Genomic DNA, 15,351 nt, shown 5'->3' with positions numbered 1-15,351 from the left:
GTTCCTCTGACTACAACTGCAAAAGAGTGACTGATTTGTACACTATATATAACACACTAGTCTGTTTTCTATTGAGAACAGTGCTTTACTCCATACTCTCAAACACCCAGGCACAATCTGTCTTTCTCTGTATTTAAAATATATACAGACAGAAGCAGTCATTAAGCCTATACATTGTTCGAAATGTAATATTTTTAATTTTCAGTAAATACTTACTGACCTGTGGTGAGACAATTACTACTTTCCCTTCGGTCTGAGTGCGGAGGCTCATCCAGGTATTGTTTATTCTCTTGATTTATTCCAAATAGGAAATCAGGATTAGAATCTATCACACCTATTTGATAAAAGAAAACAAATATAAAAAAATAGACAACTGCAACTGCTAGCTTTTACAATAAATACTCTAATATGTACCACGTGTTCAGATGAGGCATTAACAAAAAATAAGAATGTAACTTGGTGTAACACAGTTGTTCTGGCCATTTCATGAATTGGGCCCCGATTCAGTTGTACCATTAGTCCTGCCCTACATCAGGTAACAGAAGGCCCTGGTAGACTTGTTTTTCGCCCCAACAATAAGCAGCAGAAGTCACTATTCTGGTGGATATGTTCTACCTTCAGATAAGATTCCCCGCCAATCTTTTGCGAAAACAACTGGCAAGGGAGAAGTGAGAGTGGTTAGAAGCTTAAAAACCTTTAGCACTGGTCCCAGAAAAATCCAGAGGTGTATGAACAATGGCAGTGCAAATACCTTCTTGTTGCATCATAGCTGATCTTTTTATCTCATCTTTAGATAGTGCTGCTCAAGCTCAAGCCTTTCTCCTTAGAAGTATAAGAGGTGCAGCAATTAGTATAACTAATTTCATTAAATAGGAGCCACAAAAATATTTAGATTGTGATTCCAGTAATGTTTTTTCCAAGATGCTCCAGTGAAATTCCCTAGCAGTCTAGTCCTAACAATAACAAGGCATGTTTAAGAGAACACTAAAGTGTCTTAGGCACTTCTGAGACGAACCAGGGCCCAGAGGAAAGCAGCCCTGCTAGTGGACTACGCAACATGGAGCTAAGAATCAACTGTTAAAGGCTGGTTTGATTTTTAAAAGGACTGAAAATAACTGTCACCAAAGCGGCAGTTGGTTTCTCAGAGTTGTATTAGCTTGGTGCCTCTGAAGGGTGCATTTGGACATACTGATAACAGAACTAGGCAGTGGGGTTCTCTCTGTTTGGTCTCAATGTGGGTTTTCTGAAGCACAGGGCCCTTGCCTCGCTGCCTGCTGCTGGTCCCAGGTTGTGTATAAAGATAGTTCCACATTCTCTAGTTAGAAAGGCAGTTGATTGGTGAGGAGAAAATGCTCTATGTCGAAGCAGGTGATGCCGGAGGCAGAGAAGGATGTAACTTGCTTGGATCATCAAATCAATATCTCTCACTTAGTTGTTGCTGTGATGAAATCAGACATTGATGCTTTTACTGAGTTCTGTTTGTCAATAACATAGCTTTAGCAGGTGACAAAATACAGTTATTGTTACAAATTGTGAAGGTTTCAAATCTTAGGGTGTCATTTACAAGCGGGCAACAGGACATTGGCTGAATGATGGCAGATATCCTGTTCTGCCCATCTCTTAATTCTCTTTCCTCATTCAAAGTCAGTGGAAAGGCAGCGTTTCCAAAGGCAGAGCATCAGTTAGATTTACGATTTGAAGTTGGTCACCTTGCTACTTTTAGAATCTCCATTGCTCTCCTTAGCAAACTGAGGTGACAGAACTCTACGCTCACAGGAGTAATGTTGCCAAAACTGAGTGTGTTTGGCTCTGAGTGTCATACCTGCCTGGTATGCATTGTCAGCAGGTCTCAGTGTGCTGGGAGTGTGATATACTGTCCTTAGGTTATCTCCATGTGGTCTGAGAACCATGTCTGTTGAGCTCACAATTAGGCTGAAATGTTCCTGCCTGCACTTCTGGATTACCTTTAATATTATTGAAACTGGTGAAAAGGCCTAAGCAAATCTCTCTGACCATCTTATCGACAGGACATTCCTTAGTGGCTCTCAATGGTAGTACCTGGAAACAAAGCTTTGCATTTTGCATTGTTGTGCGCTGTAGATAGGTTTATTTGCTGTGCCCCCATATTTGGAAGATCTGCATCAGCACATCTTGCTTTAGCTCCCACTCATATGTGGTACATGTTTTTCTGCTTAGTCTTCCTGCATCCTTATTTTGTTTTACCAGTACTATCGATATTCAGTTCTTCATTGCCTACCTCTAAATCTCAAGGGCCAAGGTCGATAGTTGGTAAGACCTTGCTCTTCCTTGTTTGTTCCAGCAGTACATTGCCGTTGTGTTGTCCATTTGAACTACACCTGTCCTCTCTGTTAGATATTTCTAGAAGGCCTTCTATGCCAGGAAAACAGTCATCAGCTCCAGAACATTTATGTGTTGCACTGCTTCCTCAGAGTTCCAGATACCTCTGGCATTTAGCTTGTCCATGTGAGCTCCCCATCCTATGTGGGATGCGTCCATTGAGATGGTCAGTGAGGGAACTGGAGGTGTGAATCGTTTTCCCATTGTGAGATTTCATAGGTTCCACCATTAAATTTCTCTCTGAATCTTGTCTATAACAACCACTAGATTGTCCCAACTCCCAGTTGCCTGTGATCATGGTTCCTGACTTGGTCTTACATGTAGTCTTGCGTGTGATACTAAGGGAATACAGGAGGCCATCATGCCCATCATTTTCCCCACGGTCCTCATCATCAGACGTTGCCCCTTGCGGTACAGGATGTTTTCTTAAATTTGGGTTGTGTGATATAATTTTAGGTAATTGATGGAGAAACCCAATGTGTGTAGGATCTGTAGGGCCTTGTTGATATTTTTCCTGCACTGGGTGCTTGTCTTCGCTTTCACTAGCCAGTCGTCCAAGTATTGGTAGACACATATTTCCTTTTGTCTGAGATGTGCTGCAAGCACAGCTAAGCATTTTGTGAACAGTTTCTATCCCGAATGGTAAGACCTTGACTTGGTACTGTGTCAGGTCCATTAGAAACTGGAGGAACTGTCTGTGTCGTCTGTTCACTGGTATGTGTAGGCAGACGTCTTTGCGATCTACGGCTGCCATGTAATCTCCTTTTCCTATCACAGGGATGACCTCCTCCAGGACTGTCATTTTGAATGTTTGAGTTTTATTAACTTGTTTAGCGTACTTAGGTCCAGTATTGGTTTTCATGTCGGGAAGTAGATTGAGTACATCCCTTTGATTTCTTGTCTTGGGGGTACTATTTATATAGCTTGGTCTCTTAATAGCTCTTCCACTTCCTAGTCACTGTTGTTCATCTTTCTTTATTTTATTCCTTTTTGGTGATATTATTGGGTGTAACTTTGTTAACTCTAGGAAATATCTTTTAGTAGTTACTATCCATTTATCGGAGGTGATCTTTTGCCATACCTTCAGGAATCCTAAGATTCTTCCTCCTCCTGGTGACTCACGTAGGAGAGTGTTCATGAAGCAGCCACTTGCTTGTGTGGTTCCCTCTTTTAAGGGTTAGTCCTCTTACCCTTCCGCGAAGGGGCTGCCTGGTGCTACTGCTGTACTTTCATTGTGGTGGAGTGGTGGTCGCACTCCATTGATGACTAGAGGTTATGTGAGTGGTGTGTGGCTGTACAGCCCCTCTTGAGGTTATTATCTTCCTCTGGGTCATGCCTTCTGTTAGAAATTGGGTCTTTAGTTGGCAGAGGTATACACCCTTGTCCAAATAGGGACCACAATCATAGTCAAGGTAAGCCAGACACAATCCAAACTATCCTGTGCCCACCCTCTGGTAGCTTGGTACTGGGCAGCCAGGCTTAACTTAGAAGGCAATGTGTAAAGTATTTCTGCAATAAATCATACAGTAACACAGTGAAAACACCACACCAATACACCACACCGGTTTAGAAAAAGATAGGATGATTATCTGATTAAATTAAGGTCAAAATAATAAAGATTCAATAAGCACAAGTTGAGATATCTCTTTTGCAAGATTAAAAGGAGTCTTTAAATCTTATAAATCAACAGTTGTCTCTTGGTTTCACAAAGTATCTGGTTTGCATAAAAATTAACATGCACAGAGACCGCAGAGGAGGAGATGTGTGGAAATTGGGGTGTGCGTCTGATTTTCCGATGCAGTACAGACGAAGCGCAGTTTCTTTCCATGCTGCAAGGGGCCTTGCGTCAATTTCCGACACGCAGTCTTGGTTCCTCACTGCGATGAGGGTATCTTCTTGACGCCCGGGGACGATGCGTGGAAGTCCTGGGAGTGCGGAACGAAATCACAGGCGTTGCGTCAAATTTTCTGTTGCACACCAGGCACTGCGTCGATTCTTCACTCAAAGTTGGGCTGTGTCGTTCTGGTTTGGCTGTGCATCGATCCGGTAGGGCTGTGCGTCGAATTTCCAGCTACAAGGCAGGCGCTGTATTGATTCTTCACTTGGGAAGTCAGGCTGCTTTGTTCCGGTTCGGGTGTGCAACGATTTCTCGGCCGCACCACAGCTGTGCGTGGTTTTCGGAAGGCTGTGCGTCGATTTTCAGTGCACAAGGAGTTTTCTGAAGAGAGGAAGTCCTTTTGGCCCCGAGACTTCAGAAAACAGGAGGCAAGCTCAATCCAAGCTCTTGGAGAGCACTTCTCAACAAAGTCAGAGGGCAGCAAGGCAGCAGTCCTTCTCAGCAAAGCAGTCCAGATGAGTTCTTTACGCAGCCAAGTAGTTCCTCTTGACAGGTTGCAGGTTCAGGTCCACAAGTGTCTGATTTGATGGGGTCAGGGACCCAGTTTAATCCACAAAAATGCCTTTGAGATGGGGGAGACTTCAAAGAGTAGTTCTGAAGTGCACAAGGTCCCCTTTCAGCACAGGTCGGTCTGCCAGGGTCCCAGTAGGCGGTTAGGCAGTCCATTGTGTGAGGGCAGGCCACTAGGCTTTGAAATGGAAGTGTAAGGCCCTCCACCCTTCCAGCCTGGTTCAGTATGTATTTGAGTGCAGATGTGACTGAGAATCCTGTGTTTGTGGTTGTCTGGGTGAAATGCACAAGGAAGCTATCAACCAGCCCAGCCAATTGTTGATTGGAAACAGGCTGTAAGGCACAGATGGATTTTAAGTACAGAGAAATGCTCACCTTCTAAAAGTGGCATTTCTAAAATAGTAATATAAAATCCAACCTCACCAATAAGCAGGATTTTCTATTACTCGTCTGGCCATACTAAATATGAACTGGTTATCCCTTTTTTATCAGAATCTACCACTCAAAAAGTATATGAGGGTAGCCCTAATGCTACCCTATGAAAGGAGCTGGCCTCACAGTAGTGGAAAACGAATTTAGGAGTTTTCCACTGCCAGGACAGATAAAACACACATGTACCTGTCCTGCCTTTTACCTACATAGCACCCCGCCCTAAGGGTTACCTAGGGCCTACCTTAGGGTGACTTATATGTAGAAAAAGGGGAGTGTAAGGCTTGGCAAGTACTTTTAAATGCCAAGTCGAAGTGGCAGTGAAGCTGCACACACAGGCCTTGTAATGGCAGGCCTGAGACATGGTTAAGGGGCTACTTATGTGGGTGTCACAACCGGTGCTGCAGGCCCACTAGTAACATTCTATATACAGGCCCTGGGCACATATAGTGCACACTACTACGGACTTACAAGTAAATCAAGTATGCAAATTGGGGATGAACTAATGTTACCATGTTTAAGGGACAGAGCATATTCACTTTAGCACTGGTTAGCAGTGGTAAAGAGCGCAGAGTCCTAAAAACAGTGTCAGAAAAGTGGAGCAAGTCAGGCAAAAACTTGGGGGATGACCACCCTAAGGCTGTCAGGATTAACAACTTCTCAGAATGTTCCCTTGTACTGCAGAGCTCCCATGACGTTTTCACTGTCTTTTTTATGCGCTGTAGCGCCTAATCCACTGCATCTCCAAACAGGCTGTACCCCTTTAAATGAATGTTAAATATAGCTGACTGGACCTCCTGTTTGAATCCTGAGATTCTCAGTGCCTGCTGTGTCTAATGCAGATTTAACACAAGTATTGGCAATTGTTGTGCTCTCATGTAGCACCCCATTTGTCCTCTTTCTGTACTCCTCTGGCAAGTGTTCCATGATCTCCTCCATCTCGTCCCACTGCAGGTTGGCATACCTGTTTAGCAGGGCATTCAAGTTGGCTATCCACCACTGCATTGCTACTAACCTCCTCATGCTTTTCCCAATCATGTCTACTCTCTTCCTTTCATTGACTGGGTCCACCCCATAGAAGTAGGGGTAATTGCTCTCTTGCATGCTGTTGCTACAATGAGGGAGTCAACCAGCAAGTTCCCCCTGATGTAGGGTGGGTCTTTTAAAGAGAAGTGATACTTCTTTTCTACTTGGGCTTGGATGCAGCTGGTTCTTTTAACACCTTGCTGCCCTGGTCCATCATACTGGGTACCATTGGGAGGAACTGGTTCCTCTTCTGTTTGGGTAGTAGGGTTTTAAAGAGGAAGCATGCCTCTGACTGCCCCTTTTCTAGCTGAACCCCATAAATGCCTGCAGCGCTATTGATAACTGTTGTATGCAGTGATGTGATCTGGTGGCAATGGTTTGAATGGATATGGTTCTACAGGCCTTTGTCTGGTGATCCGGCATAGTTGTCCTGTCTTTCATGCATTAGCTCTCCCACTTGCGAGAGTTCTTCTTTCTAGTTTTCGTCTAACTTGAAGAAGTCCTCTTCCATTTCTTCCTGGCGTTCTGGAGTGATTGTTTTTCTAGCTTCTCTAGTTCTTCTGCTTGTGTGTGCTGTTTTAGAGGAATTCTGAATCTCTGGACAAAGTCATTGAATTCCCTTTTATTTTTGATTAGGGCGTCGAGTTCGGCCTCAAAATGCCTTCTTTTATGCTCTATCTCAAAGGACTTATTTCAACATCAAGCTTCTTCTCTGTGTTTCGATGTTGATGTTGGAAAACTCTTCAGCATTGCAGTAGAGTGCTTTGCTGCCTGTGGCTGGCCATCCTTAGGATTTGGTGTCAAGACTCTTTTTGGTGCTGATGTAAATCTGGCATCGAGCTGTTTTTGCCGTCTCTCTCCCAAGGTTTTAATCCTCTCTTGAGGTCAAAGCCGGTTTCGAGGGTTTGCCTCCAGCGGTATCCCTTGTTTTGGACAAGTGTGGCTCATTGGGCCTCACTTTTCCCTCCAGCGTTGAGGATTTAGACAGGACTGCTGGCTTTCTGGAGTCTGAAAATTTCAGCTCAGTTCGGTCACGACCCTGAGGGTTTACCTTCAGTCTGGGCTCCTCCCTCGGGCCATCTTATGCCCCTTACCAGCGAGCAACTTGATTAGCTTCTAAAAGTCTGGTCCATCTATTTGGTCCTCCTCAATCACCTCCTGGATGCCCTCTTCCTGGCTAGATAGCCTGAGATCATTTTGGGGCTTCTGTTTTCTTGGCAGTGATACCATTGCGTAGAGTGCCTGTCTGTGTTTCGGTCTTGTCCTTATGGTCTTCAGCAAGAATTCTGCACACACCGGGCAGACCTCCCAGATGTGGTCTTTTCGGAGGCAGAGGTTACTGACCCTGTGTGTACCTGTTATGGCACTTCGGGCAAAACCTAAAGGGGATATGCTACACGACCCCCTCTCATGCTCTGACCACGTAGCCTTGGTGAGTCTGTCTTCTCACCTTCTGTGTTTCTCATGGCTTTCATTGTTGTGGTGCTTTTCTTCCTTTACCGATCTTTAGAGATCCTCTTCCTTCTATGGTGTTTTTCGATGGAAAGCTGTATTCCTATGTGCAGTTTCTTCTTCCTCAACTTCAGAGCTCTTCCTTAGGCTTCAAGACTCAATGGCAGAAAAAATTATCTGAAGATGGTGACGGTGGCAAAAGATTTCGGGACATACCTCTGACATCACTCAAGGAGTGAGGTTGAAGTCCAAATGGTCGACAACACCCACAAAAAAAAAAAAACATTTGAGGAAATTTGTGGCTCCTCTCAGATTCCAGAACTTTCTGTCACTGAGTGAGAGGAGAGAGACTGCAAGGAAACTATTCCAAACTCAACCACTAGGTGGCGAAATAATGCACATGACGTGAATCCAGAAAAGATCCAACCTTCAAAACCTTGGATTGCTATGAGAAAAGTATACTTAAAAAGGACTGTTCCTTGAACCAACAAATCACACACTGATTTCAACCAAGTGACAAATGAACTATTTTTTCTACAAATAAGACTACAAACTCATTTTGGGACTTTCAAGGCAACCCAGAACCATGATAACAATGATCTCCATGTGCCAGAGATGTCAACTAAAGCTGAACCCTACAGGAAAACAAATTATGATCTAACAAGAGGAATTTAGGAGGAAATCTGAATTATCCTGCCACAAAGAAAAGTAAGAAGCTGGTTAACCAAAATGAAATTAGCATACCTAGATAATTTGACTGTAAGGGCACCTGTTTTTCATGCGGCTTGAACACATCTAAAATCAGCATTTGCAACTGTGAAATAACTTTTACCAGTGTACAAACCAACATTTCAAGTCGGAATAATCTTTCCCATATGTAAAAGGGGATTTCCAAACCTTTCTAAATTGCAAATGAGCGGGGCTGTGATAGGTGTCATTTGTAATCATAAAGGAATGAATCAATGGTTTGTGACCTCAATTGCAAACCAGGTGGGGGGCCATTAACACATCCCTAGTTTGCATACAGGGGTAGAATGTTAAGCCCGCAATTTCCACTATGTCACAAGTATGTGAGCATACAGCACAGCACTGCATAAGCATACTCATTCCTGTCATTGGTGTGTGATTCAAGCAAAATAATTACCCAAAAGCAAGGCTTTTGACCTGCGTATTCCCATCTTTTACAAGAGAGAGCATCCCTATAACTCTCAAACCAGTTACATAGTGGCTCCTGAGATGCCTTGTGTCGCTAAGTTGGATAGTTTAATGGTCACTGGCATGCAGCATGACACATCATTTTCAAATTCTGGCTAATTATAACACTTAAGGAATACTCCTTCATTAGATTCAATTACAAGCAGAAGAATGGACGCAAACTGGTGATTTTTTTAAAGCAAACAACATACTCCAAAAACATTTGCAATAAAAAAAAAAAACAATGTACAAAGGTTGTAGACTGTTTTGCTACTGTTGGGTAGTTTGGTTTCCCACAAAATAAAATGTACACAAAAAATAATTCCAAAATCAAAAAATTGACATTTAAGTCACAGTGTCTTGCAAAACTATACTGAATTTAAACACCATTTCTCTAAAGCATAATTTAATAATTTAACATGTTTATTGCATGTCAGTATTAAAATAATGGCGAATCAGAGTAAAACCAATGTGGGCAACGCAAAATCAATATGTACCCTACTCCTAAAAGTCACAAGAGTGCACCTGCAAGTCTATGACCTTACATTGGTGCAGATTTACAACTTTCAGGAATTCACAAGTTAACAAAAGTGGCATGGAAACCACATAAGCTACAGGTTTCCAGGCATACCTCTTGCCACCCGCTGTGCTTTTAGTTTTAGCATGAGTAACTAGAAAAGCATCTCTTAGCTCATGCAAAGGTCTAGCAAGAAAGAGCAAATTCACCTTTTAAGAAACGTTGATTTCCTTTTTCCACAGTGGGAAACCCTCACCCCCCACACTCCATCCCTAAAGAGAATCTCCCTTCTCATCCTGAAAAAAGTTTTACCTCTTCCCTTGTCTGCAGTTAACAGTCACATTTTTCCTAGATGGTATGGTGTTCGAGAAGAATTGGTGAATACCCTTAAACGTACGTTTGTGGTTGCTCACAAACTCCGAGGGCATTCCAGCCCTGAATCAACCACTTACCTCTTACTTCAAGCCACTAGGAGTGTATTGCCACATGACATCATAATGTGAGTAAATCATTTTCCGATTGAAGCAACAACCTTTGCGTGTGTTAGCCAAACATACGTGCTTAGATAGCCCACAACACTTTGACTCTGAAAAGACGTGCAGAGTTTACTTAGTTGTGAAATGAAAATGTCCAGTCATTGATAAAGCACTGTATGTGCTCAGAGTTATGACAAATAAAGACTGTGAGACACTGAGCGATGAAGTGCTCTGCCAAAGAATTATATAATGTGAAATGAGAAATGTCAGACTGGGGGTGATCTCCTTGATCCTTAGTTGACAACCAACATAATGGACTGCAAATAGAATCAAAGTTTCATTACAGTAACATTTTGTGAAATCGAGTTATTACTTAAAAATAAATTTTTCAGAGCAATAAACAAGAATTTCCTCACAAACTAAGAAAGAGCAAGGAAGTCGGTTATAAGGACTCAGATACAATAAAAGTGTCAGCATACTGAAAGCATGGAAAGTTAGTCAAAACAGAGCGTATTCAAAAACAGACCTGCTGCATACGCAGAGCCTGGATATAGTCGAAGATTTGAGATAAGTTGAGCCCTTTTATGTCCAGAGTCCAGTATTATCAGAAAGGTGTATCAACACAGCCTTGCTAGAACCTAAACTCGGACCTAACATGAGCACTGGCATAAGCAGAAAGGTTGCTTTCATAGCCCTTATGCAATGAAAATGCTGTCATAACCTGTCACCTTATTATATGGCACCAAATGTGGCAAGTGAATCGACAAGCCGATTTCGGAAACATGTAGTCCCTTCAGCAAGTAGATATTTTATAAAATTCCACACCTGTGAATTCCTTCCAGGCACTGTGTTTGCTGGTCCTATATGGGGTTATTGGGCATAGAGAAAGTTCTCTCTTTTGCTGGTGCTCCCCGATCAATCATAAAACTATCCTCAGCTGAGGCTGCAAAGGGCACCCATGGCGATGGCTTCCGCCAGCCTGATAAGCAAACATACGCTCAAGGTACTACACCTTGTTTTCCCTGTTGAAGTAGATAACAGTGGTATTGTGTTAAGAATAAGAAAGAAATAAACTTTAATGTATTTAAAATGTATCATATAGTTTGTGTAATTGTACTTTTGTTTTCCTTGCTCTTTGTTTACTTTTGTTGTTTAACATGGTATCTTCCAGCTGCCTCTGCTCCAACAACGGTACTGCCTGGAATGTGGAGAGTTGGCAGTTGGTGAAGGAGCAGAGCAGGAGTGGCTGGAGTTTCTTTACTTCCTTCAGATCTTGATTAATAAATACGGATTGCAGCTTTCCTTCCGTGTTTTTTATATATCTACTTCAATAACTATCACATCCCTGTGATACTAAAGAGTACTAATCCTTTACTGGATTACTGGATTGCCTCAAAGAACAGGTCTGCTTATTTTAGGCATTTTCCGATGACCAATAACCAATAAGTAGCTCAATAGTGGGCCTACATAGAATGACCTTATTTTTACTGCTTAAAAAATTACTTCCGGTGATGTAGTCTGTAAAAAAAAAAATACAAAAAAAAACCAGATACCAAATTATGAATTTTATCAAAGTGTCTGCCTGTGATCCAGCTTTGGTGTAGGTAGACCTTTTGCTCCCACCATTCGGGCCAATACAGGTTTAGTGGCAAGTAACGAAATTAACAACACAACCATAACATTTCTTTTTGCTGGGTTGGGGGAGTGGGGAGGGGGAAGAGTCGAAATGACACTTACAAATATTAATTATTATGGATCAATCTAGGGTCTCGGTCTCAAAAGCTTTTGATTCAGGTATGACGTGCATAATTTCTTCAACTTTCAAAATTAAAAATATTCATACCATGTTTTTTATTTTGCAAACTCTTCTTTGCCCAATGCTCTCAACTGCCAGAACATCATCATTCTTCTTTGTGTGTCACCAAATATTTGCCAGATAAGCACGACAGATAAGTCTCAATAATGGATATTGTTTTCAAAGTAAACAGTTCCCTCTTCTATGCTTTCTGACCTGTGGTGAGACAATTGTTGCTTTCCCTTCTGTCCGAGTCAACGGGTCCCAGCAGATATTGGGTTTTATCTTGGTTTAGTCCGAATGACACATCTGAATTAGAATGTATATCACCTGCAAATAAAGACAGATAAACACAATATTATTATAGGATATAATTAAATATTACCTTTTTATTTCCATAGTAAACATGCTAAACTTGTGGATTCTTCTTGGCAGTGATTTACCATTAACCATAAGATTCATTCATCAATGTCATTGAGAGTAAATATAATTTATGTTTTATGTCAGTTCGATATGTGAACATATTCTGTGATTTATTCTTTGAGCGGTGGTCTGTTGTTACAGCTGACTTCCTTATTGGCCAATCCAAATAGTTTCCTTCAATTGCTTTTAAGGAACAATTTAATTTAATTGATGAGTTAAGAGGATGGCACTTAGGGGGTCATTCTAACTCTGGCGGGCGGCGGAGGCCGCCCGCCAGAGTTCCCCCCTCCAGAATACCGCACCCCGGTCAGAAGACAGCTGCGGTTATTCTGTGTTTCCCGCTGGGCTGGCGGGCGACAGCCAGAAGGCCGCCCACCAGCCCAGCGGGAAACCCCCTTCCCACGAGGAAGCTGGCTCCGAATGGAGCCGGCGGAGTGGGAAGGTGCGACGGGTGCAGTTGCACCCGTCGCGAATTTCAGTGTCTGCTGAGCAGACACTGAAATTCTTTGTGGGGCCCTCTTAAGGGGGCCCCTGCAGTGCCCATGCCATTGGCATGGGCACTGCAGGGGCCCCCAGGGGCCCCACGACACCCCATACCGCCATCCTGTTCCTGGTGGGCGAACCGCCAGGAACAGGATGGCGGTATGGGGTGTCTGAATCCCCATGGCGGCGCAGCAAGCTGCGCCGCCATGGAGGATTCATGAGGGCAGCGGTAAACCGGCGGGAGACCGCCGGTTTTCCTGTTCTGACCGCGGGTCAGAATGCCCTGCGGGGCACCGCCAGCCTGTTGGTCCTTGACCGCCGGGGTCAGAATCACCCCCTCAGTCTTCCCATCACCATTCAGGCTTAAACCTCAGTATGTGAGGGGGCATGCAACATGCCCATCGCCAATCACATGTAAAGCTCACTATGTGACAGAATACAGAGCACCCATCCTTAACCAGTTTGACGTGGACTGTAATATGTGTGCCAAACTATCAGCACGGAGAGTCATCCCCAATCTAAATTAAAACCCAGCACAGACGGAGCATGGCACAAAACCATTACCATTCTAATGTAGATCTCTATACAGAAAGCATGTGCCAATCTGTCACCAATCGGGCCTAGGGTTAAAAGACTAACCGTGCCAACTTAACGTAATTGTAACTTAGGTCTTTGGTGGTCATTAAGAGTCTGGCGGTCACTTGACCACCAGACTTGCGGTGGCGCCAATGCAGCGGTCCGAGCACCAAATTATGACCATGGTGGTCTGGCCGCTGTCTGATTAGCTATCCTGGCAATCTGGCGGTTGTGGCGGTCCCAGTCCGCCAGAGCAGCACTGCCCTGCGAATTACGACCTCATTCTCTGCCAGCGATTTCACGGGGGTAACACTGCCTAGAAAAGGCTGACAGAACGGGAGCAGGGGGCCCTAGGGGGGACCCTGCACTGCCCATGCACTTGGCATGGGCAGTGAAGGGCCCCCCCAGGCCAGCACCATCGCAATGTTCACTGTCTGCTCTGCAGACAGTGAACATTGCAAGGGTGCTGGGGCACCCTGCATCATACGGCATTGCCGCTAGCTCGATTACGAGCCGGAGACAATGCTGTAGGGTGTGTCCCGCTAGGCCAGCAGGCGGAAACTCAGGTTTCACCCTGCTGACCCAGCGGGTAACTTTTAATGGGCCCGGCGGGGAGGTAGCCACTATGGAAGCTACCTCACCGTCAGAGGTTTGGCAGACTGGCAGAACGGTCCGCCAAACTCATAATGAGGCCATTTGTGTCACTGTGCCAAATAACTGATGCTTGACTTAGGCCTCTGTACGAAAAGAGTGTTGTGATCACACATTATCATTTTCAATCATGACTCATTACGAAGGGAGGATGATGTCCATACACAAACATTTTTAATGTGGCTTCTGTATGAAGGAAGGAGGGCATACAACCGTCACCATTCTTACTTAAGCTTCGTTACAGACTTTGGCCTTATTACGACCTTGACGGAGAGGTTTCCTCCATCACAAACATGACGGATATCACATCCGCCGTATTATGATCCCATTGTATCCTATGGAGACCATAACACAGCAGATGGGATATCAGTCATGTTTATGATAGAGGAAACACCTCTGTCAAGGTCGTAATAAGGCCCATAGTTTGGGGGCCACCCACTACTACTCTGAGTTAAGACTTAGAGAAAGATTTAGAATTTGGTGAAGTGGGAGTTGTCCCATAAATTGGGTGAATTCCTGTCCGTTGATATTGCAGAACCCCAAATTAAGGTGGAGGAACCATCTGGTTTCTATCAGTGGAGCCCCAAATTCATCTACATTAGTTTCTCACCACCCAAGGGAGAACTAGGCTGCAGCAATGGTATCCCACTGCTATTTAGATAAAGGCCGCAACCACTGCTTGTCCCTGCCTGGGTCTGTCATGTGTGGCATGGTGGACCAGAGCAGGAAAAGTCAACAATGGCCACGACATGCAGGAACAAAACTCCTTGTAATGTGGTGCTACAGTTTTACTCAAACATACTTTCACGTTTGAAGTTTGAGAAAACCAAAAAAATCAGTATGCACAGCAGCCAAAAAATTAGAGAGAGAGAGAGAGAGAGAGAGAGAGAGAGAGAGAGAGAGAGAGAGAGAGAGAGAGAGAGAGAGAGAGAGAGAGAGAGAGAGAGAGAACTGTGTTCAGAATGTCAGGTCCTCAGTATGCCCGAAACCACAAAGTTGCGCCACTATTCTGATGAATTCCTCATTTTGGCCACAGCACAGTGCCCACCCATCTCTACTCTGAGGCAGGCCTAAGTATGGCAGAAGCTCATCCACAAGACCACAGTTCTTGAGAAGTACAGGTTGTCCCTATAATCATGCTGTGCATACCTTGCACACAAAATTCCCCAACCTGCAAAGATGCACTATAACCATCACCATGTCTTTTGTGAAGAAACATGAGGTCAACGTTAGCCCGAACAAGAGAACCATAATTTTATAGTGTGGAGCCCATTACAAAACATATGTACGTCCTATGTAATTGCAGGACTGGTGTATTGAAATATATGTCCTGCAAGTTGATTAACATATCCAGTCTTCCAGCTCTGGCCCCAAAGGGAGCTATGCCAGGGACACTATATTTAATTCCTTCCTGTGAAGGAAGTTCAGGAAACGAAGATCCTGTATTCGAAAAAAAAAAAACCATCTATCTTGGAAAGAAGATAATAAAAGAAGTAGCACCCCTGCCTGATCTAATTTTCCAGAAACAACCGTAAGGCGTATCTGGTAAATAGCACAAGAACCT

General features: G+C 43.8%; 1 protein-coding gene across 2 annotated transcripts in view; it reads right to left on the bottom strand.

Annotated features, from left to right (window-relative positions):
* LOC138300157 (zinc finger protein 684-like) overlaps positions 1-15,351 on the bottom strand; it is a 149,017-nt gene that overhangs the window by 56,199 nt on the left and 77,467 nt on the right. For both annotated transcript variants that reach the window (XM_069239115.1, XM_069239117.1), the window contains exons 4-5: positions 11,871-11,984; positions 221-334 (exon numbers count right to left, since the gene is read on the bottom strand). In XM_069239115.1, the coding sequence (XP_069095216.1) occupies positions 221-334; positions 11,871-11,984 (228 nt within the window). The remainder of the gene's footprint in view (positions 1-220; positions 335-11,870; positions 11,985-15,351) is intronic.

Source organism: Pleurodeles waltl, chromosome 6 (assembly GCF_031143425.1).
Source record: "Pleurodeles waltl isolate 20211129_DDA chromosome 6, aPleWal1.hap1.20221129, whole genome shotgun sequence".
Taxonomy (NCBI): Eukaryota; Metazoa; Chordata; class Amphibia; order Caudata; family Salamandridae; genus Pleurodeles; species Pleurodeles waltl.
This window is presented reverse-complemented; position numbering and strand designations above follow the sequence as displayed.